The 18,535-nt window shown below is 42.5% G+C and overlaps 2 protein-coding genes across 3 annotated transcripts in view; one reads left to right on the top strand and one right to left on the bottom strand.

Moving 5' to 3' along the window:
* Positions 1-11,106: 11,106 nt before the first annotated feature.
* On the bottom strand, positions 11,107-15,162 carry LOC109958501 (prostaglandin reductase 3). The gene is made up of 2 exons (XM_020597198.1): positions 14,626-15,162; positions 11,107-12,321 (listed from the first exon to the last, which is right to left on the bottom strand). Exons 1-2 carry the CDS (start codon positions 14,907-14,909, stop codon positions 11,391-11,393), a joined length of 1,215 nt encoding a protein of 404 aa, XP_020452854.1. The 5' UTR covers positions 14,910-15,162; the 3' UTR covers positions 11,107-11,390.
* LOC109958500 (teashirt homolog 1) overlaps positions 13,596-18,535 on the top strand; it is a 35,315-nt gene continuing 30,375 nt past the window's right edge. Inside the window, exons 1-2 of one of the 2 annotated variants that reach the window (XM_020597197.1) lie at positions 13,596-14,473; positions 16,429-16,997. In XM_020597197.1, coding sequence (XP_020452853.1) covers positions 16,958-16,997 — 40 coding nt within the window. In that variant the 5' untranslated portion in view covers positions 13,596-14,473; positions 16,429-16,957. Of the gene's footprint in view, positions 14,474-15,925; positions 16,231-16,428; positions 16,998-18,535 lie in introns of those variants that run through there. The other variant, XM_020597196.1, reaches the window with a different exon arrangement.

Genomic DNA, 18,535 nt, shown 5'->3' with positions numbered 1-18,535 from the left:
AAAGTAGCTACTGCTATGCTAACTTACAGTAATCTGTGTCCGAGCAGAGCATAATAGCTTCATTACAAACTACTTTACTGAGAAAGCTATAGGAAGCTGACCCAATGTATGGCTTTTATCTGTAGAGGTAGTGAGTGGCCGGATTTATGGGAAACTTGTTAGGTTGAAATGAACTGAAATTTTCACCACTTTTTTTTCTTCACTTTCTCAGAAAGCAATTTAATCATCTGCTCTTCGGTAATCACCCAAACTGCACTGTGTCCATCACATCAGAGGTACTGGAGTTGACAGTTGGCTGGCTCTGTCTTTGTATCGCCCCACTTATCTATTTCCTTGTGTATGTGTGTGTCTGCATGTGTGCGTTTATGTGAAAGTGTATGTTGGATATTGATGTCCAGTCTGTAGGGATCTCTGAACAGTTGTGTTTGTGTGTGTTCCCTGGTGGTGATGAGACCCTGTCTCTGACACGATGCTGCTCTGTTAAGGTCAAGCCCTACAGGATGTCAGGGATGATGACACGCACTGAAAGGTTTCATCTAATCCCTCCATTTCCCCTCTTCCCCTTCATCCCTGCTATCTGTCTCCCCCACCTCCATCTCCGGCCCACTCACTCACAAGACAAGACATATACCAGCCTTCACCTACAGTCTGCATCAAGACTCTTTGTGGGTGTGTTTGTCTGTGTGCATGTGCATGTGTGTAAATAGCGTCAAGCCATGCCATCCCACTAGTAAGGCCAAGTCTGAAATGCCTGAGGCCACTGTCTCTGTGACTGCATGGTTGGTCTGGTCTTTACAAGCCACTGTCACTGTCAAACAGCTTTGCTTCAGTTTGTAATGGCTGCACATTCACTGATACTTTAATATAGTGAGACTTAGAGTGAATGCAACAGTTAGAGCGAGCAGCAATGTAATGAGAAACAAGAAGAGCCGGATCGAGTTCAGCATTTTCACTACACCATTCTAAAGATACAAAAGCTTTGGGAACTGTTTGCATCAGAAAGAGTTTTAGGTCCTAATTTCAACGTTTATATTCATATAAGTTCACACTACCTATCTTTATTGTATCCCCTTTACATTTTTGTTTTCATTAAGTGATTGCAACAGCAGAATGAGCAAATATATATAACTCAGAAAGAGCTCTATATCACAAAATAATTACAGACCTGAGAGCAGGAATAAGAGCTTTGCAGGAAGGCATGAGGAATCCCATGTATTTTCAATTGTTCCCGTATCTGAGCCCTGTCACACTAACTTAGTTCATTTCCTCTTCTAGTCACCTTTACTAAGAACACCTCTCGCCGGTCTTTGGTTGCATGCGAAAGCAAATCTAATTCTGTTATTTCTAAATAGCGTCAAATGAATTAAATTAAGTTGCCATGAAAAAGAATGTTATTTACACCCAGTGAGATTACCTGCACTTAATTTCCTGGGGTTTTAAATAATTGACAAACAGCATGTGCGTACTTAACTAAGCCTCATATTTTGTGCACAGTTGAACATGTCATCAGTTAGTCTTAATGCTTTTTACTCCTACATTTTCCCTCATTTTTCCTTCTTTTCCTCGCTTGGCTGCTCCATAGTTAACACTTATTAAATTAGCAGTCATCCAGTGATCAAACAACAACCCTTTTCCATTGAGCCAACTGAACAACGGCAGAGGTCTCCTCAGCATCTGGTGAGATGTGTAATTTAATGCTGGTAAGTGCTGAAGCTATGCTAATTGTGATTTTACAATTTCAGCAAACCATCATGTGAAAGCTGCACAGTTAGGATTTGATGTTAACTCTGGTAAGCACAGAAACAATGGTGAATTCAAGATGCCTGGCTTCCCCTGCACCTTCTCAAACTGTCATTTATCCTCTCACCTCTGTGGATTGGGTCTGGAACAGTGAAGGAATGGCGGAGATGGAGAGAGTCGAAGAAAGGTGGGGGGGATGAAGGCTTATATAAAGAAGAAGCAGCACTTGATGGTAACTGGTTGAGATTAGCGCCTTAGGGGTACAGCAGTGGCTGTGATTTTGATACTGCGCCCCCAGCTAAACGCTGAAGGCCGCCTTGCCTAGAGGAGTCTGCCTTCACCCACAGGCAGTCAAAGATTGTTTTCTTACCAGCATCTCCTCCTCCTCCTCCTCCACCCCACAGACACCTGTCATCTCCAATGTCAAAACTCCACACAGAAAAGAAAAGACAACGCAAAGAATAAACAAAAGAAACATGCTTTTTTAAAGGCACACTCTGCATACAGATCTGTGAGGGTGATGCCCGAGCTTCACCTGCAGCAGCCTGAGCCAAACACATTCAAAGTCATGGCGAACAGGGCTCTGCTAGCTACTTAGGATGAATATAATACAATAATTATATTATTCTTGCTCAGCTTTACGTTGGGTTTACCAATCCGATTAGCCATCAAAATTAACATACGTTTATGTCTGGACTACAAACACTTTTGACTTTCAATCAAAGCTCTGAGGATTTAGGTCCAATGTAAGAATGTAATGAAAAAATAATAAAGGATAAAATGTTGTGCCCTAATGAAGTTGTGGTGACTGGAAGCCTGGCTGCGTCATTAAATACTCCAACTGGGCAATGAGCTCATATCAACAACATACTTGTGGACTTGTAAAGCACTGTGGTTGACAGACTATTATTATTTGATTTGTGTGATAAATCAAGAAAATGATCACCAGACATCATCAATTTAGCAAGAAGATTGTGGGTTGCTCCAATTAGCATCAGCCTCAATTGCTATTATGTGAAACAATGTGAGCTGTGGCTATGAATCAGAGGTCAACTGTGAAATCAAAACACTTTTGGTGGATATTCTTCTTTTACCTTTTCCCTTCATAAAGATGATTAAACCCTATAATAATGTGGACTCACAATGGCTTAGGAGAAATGTTGTTGCTGTTGTTTTAATCAAATCAATGTTTTTTTTTTTGTTTTTAATGAAAACAACAGTGAACAACCTTTGCTGCCTGGAGCGTACATCTTTTGGAGAGGTAAGAATCAGTAAAGTGACCCTGATGTGAAGTGGCCTTTGTCATCCACATAGTTAAGCAGGAGTCTAAGATGACGTGACACTGGCAGCCCTGTCAGGTGGTGTTGCTGCAGCCAATGAGGGCAGAGGACACAGCAGCATAATGGCCACATTTCGTCTGCTCTGTTTTTTCTTCTCTATTTTAATTCCTTCTGTTTGTTTGTTTGTTGACCTTGCCATGTCACCTGACCTTCCTCCATCCAGGACCCTGAAGAGAGAGGGGAAAATGAGAAAAAAACAAAACAACAATGAGCAGGATGCTGACATTTCTGCACAGAGAAGGAACAAACAGCACATAGAAAATGCCCCCCACTCCCCTCAGACAAATTTACTCAAAAATATGTGTGTGTCTTGAACGTCCGAGGCTGCCCAACTTGCGGCCACCATTGCCAAGGAAGTGTCATGGTGCCGTGACAACTTCAGCAACTGTGGTGCAATGGGTGACCCTCGGCTGGCGGAGGGGGGGAGCCAAATCCCCCGCCCACCCTGGATCCTGACAGATGTCATATACCTCCTCCATGGGCACCTTCTGTTTCCTGTTCACCTTTCTCCATCCTGCAGCGTTAGGGCTCCTGTCTGCACCTCGTCAAAGCACACACACATACACTCGTGTGCACACACACAAGAAGAGAGACAGGTAGAGAAGGCGAAACATAAACCTAATTGATACTGGTTTTTAAATTCCAGTATTTTTGCACTGACATTGCTGAAAATGTATTTTCAGTCAACAAAACAAAAAAGATTTCCCAACTGAATTAAATTCTTAGAAATACATTTGCACCATCACAACACACTAAATCCAGTGGTATATTTTAATATGTCCAACATTAATCTGACACAACAGGTTAATTCTAATGCCTTTTGTCTAAATACAATCTCCTTTACTTTAAAAACAAATGTGCATCCTGCACTGTCTGGCATTCATTTCGCCTTCTCGGAAGACGTTTCCTGTTATTTACCAATGGCTTTTCTCTGAGAACAGTTGGTATTTTAGTCTTAGCACACCCCACTCAAAACCTGTTTGCACAGATTTTCCCCATCATCCTTCAGACCGTAGTTTGACAGAAACACTTCAACAAAATGAGATTCTGCCTCGTTACTTTGTCTTATACTGTTACATCAAAAGTGTCACCAGCCCACTCCATGAATAACAAGTCTAACAAACCAAAAAGCCTTATGATATTAGATTTCCATAAACCTTTTGCTGGCTGCCTCCTCATGGGGATTGTGAATCATCCACTCAAAATGCTCTCCTAGATGGAAATGTGCAGACTAAATCTGATCATGGTGTAAGATAATGTTCACTTCTCACTCCTGAAACACAGACTTCAGTAGGAAACGGAGGGGATCCAGCGACTAACCCATCAATCATGCTGACGTTGTGCTCGAGTGATGGATATTCTAATTTCCCTTTTATATACAGGTGCACAGGATAGATGGATGTCGATTAATGGGCGGGCAAGGCTGTTTCCATAAAACAAAGAAAGACGCAGCGTGGCCCGCAGCGTCACTGGGCTGGCCTGTAAGTTCCATTTCCCTGCGTTTTGAAGATGATTCCTCACATTTGGGACTTGATTTCCCCATAAACATGTGAAGGCAAAGTATACACCTTGAGGTAACAAAGGCGCTACTTACACAACAATTGGCTTCCCTCTATGGGGACCTATAACAGGTTCTGCAGTCACTTCTGTGACAGCCCTCGACACCCTCACCTCACCTCATCTTCTCCCAGCCTGTTTCTCACATTCTGTCATTGCTATTATCTCAATAATTATTCCTTAACATTCACTCCACCTCAGACTGCTTTGGTTGTAATTTATTTAAAAACATCACCCTCCCCAGGCCAGCTCTTCCAGTGTAGCATTCTTATCTGTCAAATTCTTAGAAGTCGGAGTTTGGCCAAATATCCTTTTGATGAACTCTTCTGACATACAGTATCAGGGCCGCAGGCTTGTATTTCTCAAGCTGCCTTCTCAACAATTTCTCTTCTTTTCTTTTCAGGCTCCCTTTTTTCTCTCCGGCTTTTAAGCAAACACTTCTTTCGTATTGGACCTTATGTTTAACCATTCTCTTACGCTGCACATAACATACTGGAGGTTCAGTGGCAGTGGTAGAAGAAGTACTCACATCCCAAACTCACTGGAAGTAAAGGCTACAGCACAATAATGTAAAAATACTTTAAGAAAGAGTCTGATCTTCCAAGTGTTGCTTAAGTAAAAATACAAAGGTATTAGCATTAAGTACTAAAAGTAAAAGTACTCATTATGCAGGCTGGCACATTTAACATGAATGCATATGATTTGATTATAATGACTGATGCATTGTTGTGTTCATCACATTTAATGTTGCAGCTGGTAAAGAGGGAGCTAGTCTTTACTAGCTTATATGCATTTAATTTGAATTACCTCTGGGTAGCGTGTGAATATTCCACTGGAGATCAATAAAGTCTGATAACTATACTATCTCACATTTTGTATTCATTTGTGGAAGTATGAAGTAGCACAGAATCAAAATGCTCAAGTAAAGTACTTAATGCAAAATGTTAGTTAATGTAAGTACAGTTCTTGAGAAAATGTACTTTCCACCAATGTTCGTTGGTGTAACCGCGCTAACTGGCCAAGGTCGCTGCTGACATGAAGGTAAACAAAAAGCAAGTAAATGACTGGTAAATTTAAAGTTCTCAAAATTAAATTTAGAGTGAAAAAGGACATTATGTCAGATAAAATCCCAAAGAGTACTGTGGAAAATGATTCTCCTTTGAGCCAGTAGACTTGAGTCGGTATGTTTTCACTGCAACAATAACAAACCAAAATATTGTGCATTCATTTCAGCATGTCAGCTGATTTACTGGAGCTATTTAGCTCTGACTACACTCATTTTTTGGTCTTTTTGCTGGACATCAGTTGCAAACTGATTTCCACTTTTTTGCAGCTGACACTGAACATTCATAAACCATCCGTAGTTTGAGCCTTTTCCTATGACTTAACAATTCAGCCTGAGGTCTTTCTTCTACCTCTGTCTTAACTGCCTTCTCCCTGTCTCTCTGTCTCACTTTATCTCCCGCTCTCCATCCCTCCCTCCCTGTCTGAAGCTGTCCTCCCAGCCATCTGTCATGTAATGTTTATGGGTCCTTTTGCTTTTGTGTCCTGATGACCACTGTCACAGAGAGCTACCCATTACCATTGCGGCCTGATGAACGATGTTACCCTGATGCAATGCTGACACCTGTGTGTCCTTGGCCGCAGAGACACTACCTTGCTAGCCAGCTCAGGCCAGTAAAGAATGAGGATGGGGGACCTGGGGGAGCTGGACTGAGGACCTGTCCATCATCCAGATGCTCATACCCGCCTCCCCCAAACACCGTCTCCATCTTTCTTTTCGTCTTTATCCAACCAATGGAAACATTAGGCCGGCCGGCATGGCAATGGCAAAGATGCTGTCATTAATCCTGAGGTGGTGAACAGTGCCCTTGCCTTTCACCTGAATATATTGTATATCTATATCTGAGCAGTCACAGTGAGGGACCCTTGTTCCTCTTCACATTCTAAAGGGTTAATGCAGGCAGGAGGAGATGATGAATGTGGCTGCATGTGATTTGATTCATCAAATAGAAATGTTTATGCTTGTTTTGATCTTTTATTCACCGTGTTTGAGGGTAGTGCAGCAAGCTAGAATAATGTTTTGTCATATTGAATCAATAGTGGAAATCCAACGCTGTTCTGATAGGACTTCGTTTACAAAGAAATGCTGGTAAAAACTGTTCAAATCTTGTGTCTGGGTTGCCCTTGAACCTGGCTACAACTTACTACAACCTCCACCTACAACTTATCATCCCTGAAATGTACAGTTTCATATAAAAGCTTGGATTTTTCCAAAATATTAAGTGGGTAATTTTCTGGTTAAAAGATGCGTAACATTTGATTGAAAAGTGAGCTTTTGTAGATACACTGAAATGACCAACTTCATATTGAAATATATGGATACAAATATTGTAATATGTGCTGTAATATGTAATCCAACCCAGGGGTCAGGTTCCCTGGGACTGTTGGAAAGCTCTGAGGGTTGCTGAGATTGAAAATAAAGAAGAAAAACACTTTTTCCTCAAATGTATTGTCAATTTGACAAAATAAACAAAAGAAAACGCCAAGGTCCAACACTGCATTTCACAGCCTTTCCTGGCAGAGATGATAATGCTCAAATTATTTGATTCACTTGTAATTTTCTGTCTTTGTGTTTTATTGTAGAATAATACAGTATCTTTCTACTTCTTTGAGCCTCTAAATGTTATTTGAATAACTTAATCTGCAAAAGGTAGTATTTTGTTTGAATAGCTCAGACACAGGCAACCTGTGATGGGGAATGTCCTGACAAGACCATTTTATTTTAAAAGAACACAAATCAAAAAGGTTGGGAACGGCTGATCAATGCAACCGGATTTTGCAATTTGTTAACATAGTCCCGGCAACGTCTTTTGGGCTGAAAATCTCTGAATCACTACCTAAAGTTACTTAAATACATCGTAAAGATTAACTTCTTAATCCTTCGGGTTTGGACTGAGGTTAGGTTTAGTATGGAACAAAACATCCAGGCCATACTAACAGAAGTACACAACAGAAAAGATCATCCTTCCACAGTTGTGTAACATAATGTGAACAATCTGCTGGACAAAATACAAAATCTCATTTAATCAGTGAGGCCTTCTCTTCTCTTGTGCCTGCCTCCCTCCCTCCCTCCCTCCCCCGCACTTCGCTGTCTCTCCGTGAACGTCTTTACTGGCCGGTGAAGCCACTGATGAATTCTTAAGCAGATCACACTGATAATTGTATTTCATAACTGTCAGTTGTGCGAGGGCTGCCAGTGTGCCCAGGAGCTATTTGTGTCTCAATATGTCCTGCGCACACCTTCCTGCCCCCCACCCCCCCAGCCCATGTCCAGCCCTCCAATCACCAGAGATGTTCTTACTGTCTCCAGCCTCGAATTACTCAATCAGGAGGACAGATTTACGGATGACACCTTTATTGCAATTAATCAGGGGAACTTGATTAAGAAAGTTATTCCTCCCCTTCATTGAGACTTATACAAGTGGTGCTGTTGCATATTGTAATTTATGTCCCACGGAGCTCTCATGCCACTGACAGACAGAAACGTAGACAGACTGCCAGCCATACTGAGACACATATGGACATTTGTGTGTGTGTGTGTGTTAGAGGGTGGGTATGCGCACGCATGCAACCCTCAGGCACATCTAGGTATCCTGAAACACATGCACAGCCACAAACAAACATCTCCCTATCATTCTGTCATGCACGACTCAGGATTTGCAAAGAGTTTAATAAATGACTTTAATTGGCTGTAGAGATGAGCTCACTGAAGGAGGCTTGAATATTCCACTTCCCTTTCTTCTTGTCTGTTTCTTTCACTCTCCTTTGCTTTAACACACACACACACACACACACACACACATATTCCTGAATGAAGCCATCTCTTTACCTTTACTCACAGTTCCTGAGTCTGCTGTGGCTAATTAGTTGAGTGGGGTTTTAGGTTTGGTAATTAGGCGTAGGAGGTAGGAGTGACGGGGGCTCAGGGAGTTGGGGAGTTGAGGGGGTTTGACTGACTTGCAGAGAAAGAAACTGGACTGTCTGGATCCTGGCAGCACCGAGCAGCCAGCCAGTGTCCCTCAGGCACCTGGAGGTAGACTACCATCCCACACTATGAGGGTGATGTCTTTGTTATGTGCCACATGTTCCACTAAGAAGAGGCTTTGGAAAAGGAGTTTTGTGGGTGGGGGGTACAGTGAGAGACCTTTGAGAATTTCACTACCCTGAATGTCAGCGTGCAACAGTAAAAACCAGCAGTGTACTACTGTCTTGAACTGAAATTTAAAATGGATTGGAGAGCTACAAAAATGTTATCTTTCAACCAGTAATGTAAAGGTGAAAAACAAAAAGAACATTTTCATGTTAAAGAGATCGAGCAGCAGCCACTGTGGCCACAAGTGACAACTACAGAATAATGTTACGTGCTAGTGATACACTAGCACAAGTAGAGAGGTGCTGCGAAGTCAGCAAGATGACTAAGTGATGACAGTTCTTCAACAAAAGCCATCCTTCTAGTTAACAAAGGGCACCCTAAGCTACTTGTTGTATACTGGACCAGCAGCAAAAAAACTGAGTTTGTTACGCTGAACAAGAGTGCCTATTCTAATTCCTGAGTTCAGCTTCTTATTTGTTCCAAAAGAAAGATAGTTTCCCTTTGAAAAAACAGCACCAAGAGCAGAAAACCTCAGACAACCACCAGTTCTGTTGTGTTCTGACAGATGAAATCAGCACCTTCACCGATCTCCTAATGAAGTAGATTACAAACTGTTTGGTACTTGTTATAATCTATGTTTTGTATTTAAATCATTACATCAGGTTAGAAAAGTGTACATTTAGTTTACTCTCTGTTGCTGCCATTTACATACCGTAACTATTTAAATGTAACTGGTGTGTTAATGGCCTTTTCTTTTAGTCACTCCTGACTAAAATGAGAGAGATCCTTGGTATGATTCCTCGATGGAAGAAATGTTTCCACATCACCTAACACACGTCTGTGGCTGCTTCTCTAGAAGACCTTCTCTGCGATCTCTTGCATGTTTCGTTTACGCTCCACAGTTCCAGGTTGGTTCAATACGTTGCCAGTTAGCAGCCTCCGACTGCAACACAATCCAATTAAATAAAGAGTGTTGTCTCTCCAGGTTGCTGTTCTCTCTAATTGGGGCTGTGACTGCTCACTAATCAGCGGAGGTACAGGTAGGCCCCTGAGGACGCTGAGACGAGGCCTCTCCTGTTAATTGAAGAGATGCTAAACCTGGCCTCTTCCTCGCCCTGCAACATGGGTGCACACAGTACTCAAGCATGCAAAATTCATCTAAACCTACATGTGCATCATCAGCTTTCACACCTTTTGTAAGTCTGGCATGTAAAAGCTTGCTTTTTCATCATCACGCCTGAGCAAACAGTGGTGATACAGAGGCGGCTGCAAAACTTTAATGATCTGTGTTTGTTCTGCTGGTCTGATATAGGCCTGAAAACCAAATTACATCATATCCTAAATTTGACAATGGCCACTGTCTCTGCTGAAAATTGTGTGTTCTTCTGATTTCCTCCGCTATGGATTGAAAACAGCCTTGGCCTGGTGTGTTTCTGATTTCCTGCGCTGGCTACTGAAGGTAGCAGCTTTGCATGCTGGGGTCACACCTGTAACATATTTCACACTGGGCTATATTTTGAGTGGCCACCTGGATGAGGAAATAACATGTTCACAGTGCATGAAGACTACAGCCATCCCTGCCCGGTAGGAACAGGTGTTTGTTTGAGAGGACACAGCACATTAACACAACATGGACTGCCTCAACACAGCTCATGTCTATTTCTTGTTTTTGAGGAATGAGGTTTCAGCATGTTGTTCAGTTTTAAAAAGTTCAAACCTGTGAGATTTTAGAAGGCTTTTACGTAATACGGCTGTGAAAGTGCAATACTGTAAGAACGCATCTTCTCAGTCTTCTCTTTCGATAATGTTTGGGTTTTATGTAGTAATGATCTGCCATGTGACTAAACTTCAGAAGGTAGGTTTCTTGTTTTCAAAACAAAATTAAATACATAAAAGTGGAAATGGAAAAAAAATGTCAAAGGGCATTCTAAAATACATTCACAATGAGTGATTTTTTTTTCTTACAGCCGGGAGAAGTAATGGCATTTTCTAGTCCGACTCTTGGTTAGCTGGACTAATTTTTTTTTTATTATGTGCAGCTTCGGGGCATGTGAACAAAAAGATTGATTGTGTGAATGCTGTTTCTGTCAGCCACAAACAGGCAATGAAATACCAAGCACACCTGGAGCAGCACTCACTTTTGACAAGCACATACCAACGTAAGCCCTTATTAGAAAAACAATGAAGTCCATCATAAAACATTTATGGTAGATAAAGTGCCCGAGAGCGCTAAAAGCAAGCACATTATGGCGGCAGGTCTTAAGCTATTTCAGAGTTGCAGGATTATCATCAAAGAACAGTTAATTAGTTTTCAGATATATATTTTATATCAATCTTGAAAATTAGGGATTATTCAACACTCACCTAAATTATAATTAATCACATTTTAATGTGCAAAGTTTCCAAAGTTTGATGACAGAAAATAAAGATAATTATATTAATTCATGACAGCATCACGTTGCTTTACTTATATCAGTCACGTTACAAAAACGTGGAACCCAATGTCTATTAGAATTGATTAAAGGCCTAACTCACAGTTTTCAGTTTTAAACTTGATTATTTGAGTCCAAGTGTAATTTCTTTACTGCATTAACTAATCACAGCTTACTGTTACTAACAGAGTTTGGTGCCACTTCCACCACAACCTTGCCCACGTTTTTCCCAGCATACATGTAGTCCACAGCCCGGAAGACCGACTCTAAGCCTACGAACCTCCCCTCTTGTGACAAATCCCCATGATCCACCTCACACACTAGTGTCCCCTTGGCAAACATCTGCATCATGCTACCCAGAGCCTCTCTGTAGTCACTGAGGAAGTGGTTCAGGAAGAAACCCCGAATGCTGGCTGACTTCTGGAGCAGCTTGACCGGCAGCGTTCCTCCTCTGAACGGTGGGATCCCTGATGCTGTCTGGTACCCTGAGATGAAGCCAATCACTATCAGCCTCCCCTTATTGGCCAAACTGTTCACTGCGAGTTCCAAGACACTGCCTCCTACTGACTCATACACCACGTCTATGCCTTGCAGATACTCCTTCCTCAGTGTCTTGGCCAGGTCTTCTGTGGTGTAGTTGATTGGCCTGTCACAGCCGAGGGATTTAAGGAATCCAGCTTTCTCATTGGATGAACAAGTCCCAATAACATGGCAGCCGGCCTGCTTGGCCAACTGCACAGCAAACTGTCCAGTCCCTCCTGCAGCTGCCGTTACCAGGACGGTCTCACCTTTGGCCAGGTCGCCCAGACGTTTCAAGGCGATGTAGGCAGTGGCACCGCTGACCAGCAGGGTGAGGAACTCAGGCTGCACTGCAGGGACGGGCACAGCTTCCTTGGCTGGCACCACCGTGTACTCAGCAAACGCACCGCTCCCAAAGTAGGCCACGGTGTCCCCAACGGTGTACTGGGAGCTGGCACTAAGGCCGAGGCCAACAACCTCACCAATACCCTCAAAACCAGCATCGAAGGGGGGCTTCACTGAGGGGTCGTAACGGCCAGCCGAGTAATTAATGTCAGAGGCGTTGATTCCCACAAACCTGAAAGATAAGCAGAACATTGGACAATAACCGTAAGAAAACAACAAAACTGTTACATTATTAGATGGTGAACCAAAAACACACATAAGTGTCACAGTGGCAAAACAATGACTTTTATGTGGTTCATTAGTGTAAGCACATATTTCCTGAATGCCTGCTTGAAGGTCAAGACTTCAGCTTCCTCCTCTAGACGCGTCTGCACGGGGCACAAACACTGGTTTGTTTTGGCAATGATTCCCTTTTCTCTCGAAGAGAACAGTCCTGCACTGACAGGGAAGGGCTTGTATCACAAAACACACTGCATGATGTCACGATTCATTGTCTTCAGAGACACCCACAACAAAGTGCACTTAAAAAAAAAAAAATCTTAGATAGGTGCGAAGACGGCTGTTTTCATCTTAGTTTGGTAACATGCTGGAAACAAATATGTGAGAAAGAAAAGTATAAATAAATCATTTACTTTCTTTTAGAGCGCCACGCATGCTGTGTCTCATTACAGTGTGTGTCACATGTGTACTTGGAGCTTGTAGATAACGCTTCTGTGGTTTATAGATGGGTCACGGGGACATAACAAAACACCTAGGTTTGACTCTTTTACATCTGTTTTCACATAAAGATATCATGTTGTCGTCAAAGGTACAACTATTACAATATACACAACTAAAAATACTACACTACCGGAGTTTAGACAAATTACAATAAGCTGATATTTGTGACAATAAAGTCACAGTCTGTTAAAATATAGCTTTTTAAAAATGTTTAAAGTGTTAACGTCTTCTACATCATGTGCAGCACACCTGACAGGACAGAGGAGAAAAGCATCTGTCTGAATGATACTAAATGAAATTTTGCTAATTTAAGGCCTTTCTTTTGGATTTTGAAGAATTGTGACAAATGTATGTAAATGATTAGCTTTTGGGTGCATTTATTAAAAAATAAATAAATAAGTAAAAGAAAATTCTGAATTTCAGACCAAGCATTCAAGATTGTTTAGTTAGAAAAAAAAACAAAACAAAAAAAAGCTTTTCATACAGTTTGACGCTGCCTGTTTTTCTTGTGCAGGTGATGAGTTTGTTTACATTTATGTGTTCTATTGAAAAGCGTACACATAGATCAGAAGTGGTGCTGATGTAAATGTGATGAACATTCAGGAGTCTTGGCATTTAAGGATTTACTGCAGACTTTAAAAGATCTACTTCCATTACATCATCAGTAACATTTAAAATAAAAGAAACAAGTTTGATGTCAATTTTTGTGAACTAGCCTTGATCTTCTCATTTAATTCAACTGCAATCAATTCAATTTCCTCCTTTGCTATATCTCATTTAACACTTTCAGATTTGAAGTTTCATTAAGACTGCACTAATACTGTGATAAGTGTTTCAGTTTTCACCACAAGTCCAAAACTGTTACATAAACCATTGTCCTAGATGTGATGCCTCACTCACACAGGCAGTAGAAGGTCTGAGTTCAACTGATCACTGTCTTCCAAGCAACACGCCACTAATGAAATAGGTTTAGCACTCCCTTTTAAAACGGTGTTTTCCTGGAGATAAATACCTTGATGTGCATTTGGGTAAGGCTATTTTAACATATAAGAGTTGGTAATGTGAATCAAACCTGAGGCAAGTTATTAACTCCAGCCGGAATGACAAACAAAAACAGAAATCCTGTTTTCACCAAGAGCTGTAATTTATGCCTTTTCCAAGTGAAATGAACAAATATTTAGTTTAATGCTGTCACTTTATATCATAATCATTCAGACTAGGTCAAACTAAAAGCAGGTGTATCCACTGACTCCAGGTGCTGTGCCCTGACTGTGAACACACTGCTGGGCTCTGCTGTTGTAAATGAGAGAAATGTTGCTGCAGATCCCGCGACAGTAACACTGCATCTCCTTCTCCATCATCCCCATCTCTTGATGCCACCCCCACCCCCCATTACTTTCTGTTTGCAGGTTGGTGACGTACAGAGACAGGAGAGAGAGAGAGAGAGAGAGAAAGAAAGAGAGAGAGAGAGCTGCCGAGATGGATTGATGGACAAATGCAGAGAGGGCGGAACTTGGAATTAGAGTACAGCGCTTATTCTTCACGTATATTGCCATCTTGTAATGATGATGACGATTGCAGGTGCTGGACATGGGTAACTCGAGGTAAGAGGAGCTTTTTTACAACTTCTCAACAAAACTGTGATATATCGATATCAACTGATGATTCACAAACAGACTCGTAGCACGCCTTGGACCACCTATTCTGTGCACGCAGAGAAAACTCGTTTTCTACCCACCTTTCAAAAACAACTTACCGATTTCTCACGAGCAAGTCCGCGTCTCCGGGTGTCGGAACAGCAACGGTTTGCACAGCAACGGCCTCTCTGAAATTCTGAGAAAGCTTAGAGACGACCAGCTTTTTCATAGTGCTCGGTATAGAGGATCCTTTGAAATCCATGAAGTGCGCTGAGTAGGACGTATCTATGATGAAGCGCCGCGCAACCGGATGAACTCCTGAAAGTGCGTCGGTGCCTCTGCGCCCCCCGCAGATAACCGAAAACGCTCTCCTGCCGTTTCTTACCAAGAGCAGACACGACATGGCTCCCAAATGTGACAAAGTTCACGGGTAACTTGACGTGAACCAGTGGCACTAAAAAGCTCGACTGCCAGTAGCCTGCGCTATAGGTTTTCCATCTGCACATGCACGGCACGCAGGCTGGGAAGAGCCGGAACAAACGCGCTTTTGTCACTTAAGTAAAAACAACATGGGCAGAATGGACTATTTAGAATTAAAACGCTGCACTAGTGCAGCCTGGTAAGTAGCACAGCAGCGCCCCAGACTTGTCGTCGGAGTCCCTCCCCTTCCCGGACACAACACTCACTTCCTTGTAAGGTGAAACAAATCAATCCTCATCTCCTAACATATCCGCAGCCTTTCCCCCTCTAAAACAAAACCGACCCGACAGAGCCTTTCAAACACCCAGAATATCTAGTATATAATCATATAATCAATCTCTGCGTTTTGCGCAAATGCGCTTGCATTTAATCCACATTTTATTTGGAGAGCGCTGTTGTCAAAACGTGCTTTTGCCCCCATGTACACCTGTAACCAAAACGTTGATCCGCGATTTGTGAAGGTCTGTTGTGTGCATTCCATTGTGATTGCACGTTTCATTTCCCGGTGTTATTGTTTATTGTCATGACTGTCGTTTTCCAGAAGCTATAAGGCAAAATGTTCCACTAATACTACAACATGTTGGACCACTGAACCCTCGTCCCACCCCGAGTGGGAGTCGAAGTCTTCACTAGTGCCATGTCAGTGACTTCTTTTATAAGCTAAAGATGCCATACAAGTTGTAGCAACCTGAGTGATTCTTGTTGTGGTCTACAATACATGTTAGTTTGGTTTTAGTCCCCCGATAAGTTCCGAAAGGATCGTTTCCTTTGTCGGAGGTTTGGGATTTTAAAGCGAAGGGAGAAAGCGCGAGAGGGGGGGAGAGAACAAGACAATTAAAAAGATTGACAGGTAGGCTCCTCTGTCAGGGGTGACGCTTGTGGAGAGGGAGGAGTAAAAATGTAGCAGGAAAAGCCACTCGATGCGTCTGTCTATCAGTTGAGACTGTCTGAAACAGCTTCTGGATCCACCGCGTTTCCATTTTTTTCTGTTTCTTTTTTTTGGGAGATCTCGGATCAGTCCCTGGAGTTTGTTCTCCTCTTTTTTCGCCTTTTAAAGAGACAAATATTTCAGTCTGTGCCCATCTGATCTGTTGTTTGCGAAGCTTGGATGCGCCTGCGTCTTGTTTTCCCCCCTCTATCAAGTGATATCCTCTCCACCGCATCAACCACCCCTCCAAAAAACCCGAGTCTGTCCAAGATGCGATGAGATGAGCGGTGGAAATCATTTCCACGACTCTTAAAACGTAAGTAAGAGAGAAATCCCGCTCGTCCCATTTTTTTTCCAATGGCAGAAAAAGAAGGAAGGAGGGGAGGGAAGGGAAAGTCTCTGCCGGACTGGTGAGGCTGGATCCGGGCTGAGGTGGCGTGGTGGTGACGGGACTGACATTAACCCATCTAATGCCTGTCTATCTGTTTTGTCCTCTCCCCTTTCTTTCTTTCAGGGCACTGGCAGGAGAAGAGAAGAGAAGGAAACACTAGGATACATTACTTATCAGAGCTGTGCGGTGCGATCACACAGGACTTATATTTGTTTGGTTACCGCTCGAGTTTATTTATTTTTTAGTTTTGTGCGTAAAAGACGCAGCCAACTATCACCCCCCTACAAACAGCACTGGAGATTAGGGGATTTTTCAAGGGGGAGTGAACAGAAAACTTGGTTTTAAAGGTTCTCAGTTGCTGCTTCTGCTTCTTTTTTTCCACCCTGCCACGAGAAAGATGAAGGAAGATGATCTTTGATGGACATGAAGGTGTCAGGAGCTGGGCCGAATCCCTTCGTAAATGTTGAGCTTATTCTCGCTGAAGCCGATCGAGCTTTAAAGCCCCAGAAAGAGCAGCCAGTTTGAGAAGAAGACTGACAGTTTCAGCACCGAGACCCAAATCTCCAGCCCCGAGCACGGGATGATTTTTACTAACTGATAGACCTCGTTTGTAATTCCTGCATGAGAAGTACCGTGGAACGTGACGGTCACTATGCCGAGGAGAAAGCAGCAAGAGCCGCGGCGATCAGCAGGTATAACCCGCCCCTACCATTTCTCATCCCAGTAGCCAACTAGTTTTATTTACAAGTGCCAAATAGACATTTCTTCTTCTTTATAACAGCGTATAGCTGCGCTGCACACTGCGATTTATTTTACAGCTTTGTGTAAACTAAAATTGTTTTGTTGCTAACACAACGCGGAACTCACCTCCTGACCCACAGTTGTGGTAAAATCTGTGTCCAACTGCGCAAATGACGCACGCATCTGCGCACTCCCACTTTGAGGTTTTTAAATCCTCTTTTGCCAGGAAAGTTCTTATACGAATGGTGAGATAAACTAAATGGCATGCTATGGGGGATAACAAGGAGCTGCTGAGGTTCAAGAGTGAGTAATGATGAATAATTGACCGTTAAGAAAGGGGGAGAAAACTGGTGAGAGCCGTTTCCCCCCTATTCTTTCTGTTTTATTAGAGGAATGCCATCCTTGATTTGATGCGTGATTGATCGCCTGTCATGTGGCAGACTTTGATCTATTCATCCCTGATAAACGTCAATAAATCCCCAGTGAAGACAGACATGCCTCTGGTAGGTTTAGCCACTGAAACACACAACCATCCTGTTGCTTCAATGAGGAATGGAAAACAAAAGTTGTGAATCATGTTTAAAAAAATCACCTCATTTTATTTTAGGTGAATGTGTTAATAGTGGGTGAAGGGATGATGCATGTGTTGGAAAACTCACAGGAAAAATCAGTAAATCCAGTGTTTGAGTCTCTTTTGTGTATCTTTTATTCGTAGAGATAAATGTTAAAAATTCACCCCACATTCACTACAAGAATCAATCCAGCAATGAAATCAATACCCGCTGCTGCAGGGGAGTATAATATTTGCTCTGTGACCAACTGATATAACCAGGTGTTGGCAGAGGACCGACAAGGTTGACTTCTAGTGGTTTGGATTTGAACTCCCCCTTTTTCCTCTCGTCTCCCTGCAGCCTTTAAACAAATGTAAATGAGTGACAGGGGTTTCTACCTCTGTGCTAATGAGGCCGAGGCTTTGAAGTTAGGTATTAACAACTGGAGTGAACAAAAGACAGTTACAGAATTTTAAAGAGATTTTGAAATATGAGGTGCAAAGCGGGTCGAACAGGAGGGCTAGCCGACGAAGACTTTGAACTCAGCAGGTTTTATCATTTTATGCAGGGAGCTGGTGATGGTGGTGGTGGTGGTGGTGAGGAGGATGAGAATGAGTGTAGGATGGAGAACATTCAACTGGTGCTCGCTGCTGACTCCTTTCTGCCTAGCCTTTCTAGCAAAGCAGTGTTCACCATTAAGAACTATTTCTGGCTCTGACTGCAAAGCAAGGGTTCAGATTTAGATGTCGAACCTCACTGTACTTTTCTGTTTGTGTGTGTAAGTGTGTGCGAAAGAGTTTTGGCTGTTGTTTTGGTGAAATATCCCTTTGCAGGAGGCTGGCCACTGTGGGAGCAGAGTGACTCTCCTTATATTTCTGCATATAGATGGAGGCATGAAAACATGAGATCACTGTGACCGCTCCCCCCCCCCAACCACA

Source organism: Monopterus albus, unplaced genomic scaffold (genome assembly GCF_001952655.1).
Source record: "Monopterus albus unplaced genomic scaffold, M_albus_1.0 scaffold33.1, whole genome shotgun sequence".
Lineage (NCBI taxonomy): Eukaryota > Metazoa > Chordata > Actinopteri > Synbranchiformes > Synbranchidae > Monopterus > Monopterus albus.
Note: the sequence above shows the minus strand (reverse complement) of the source record. Positions and strands in the feature narration are given on the sequence as shown.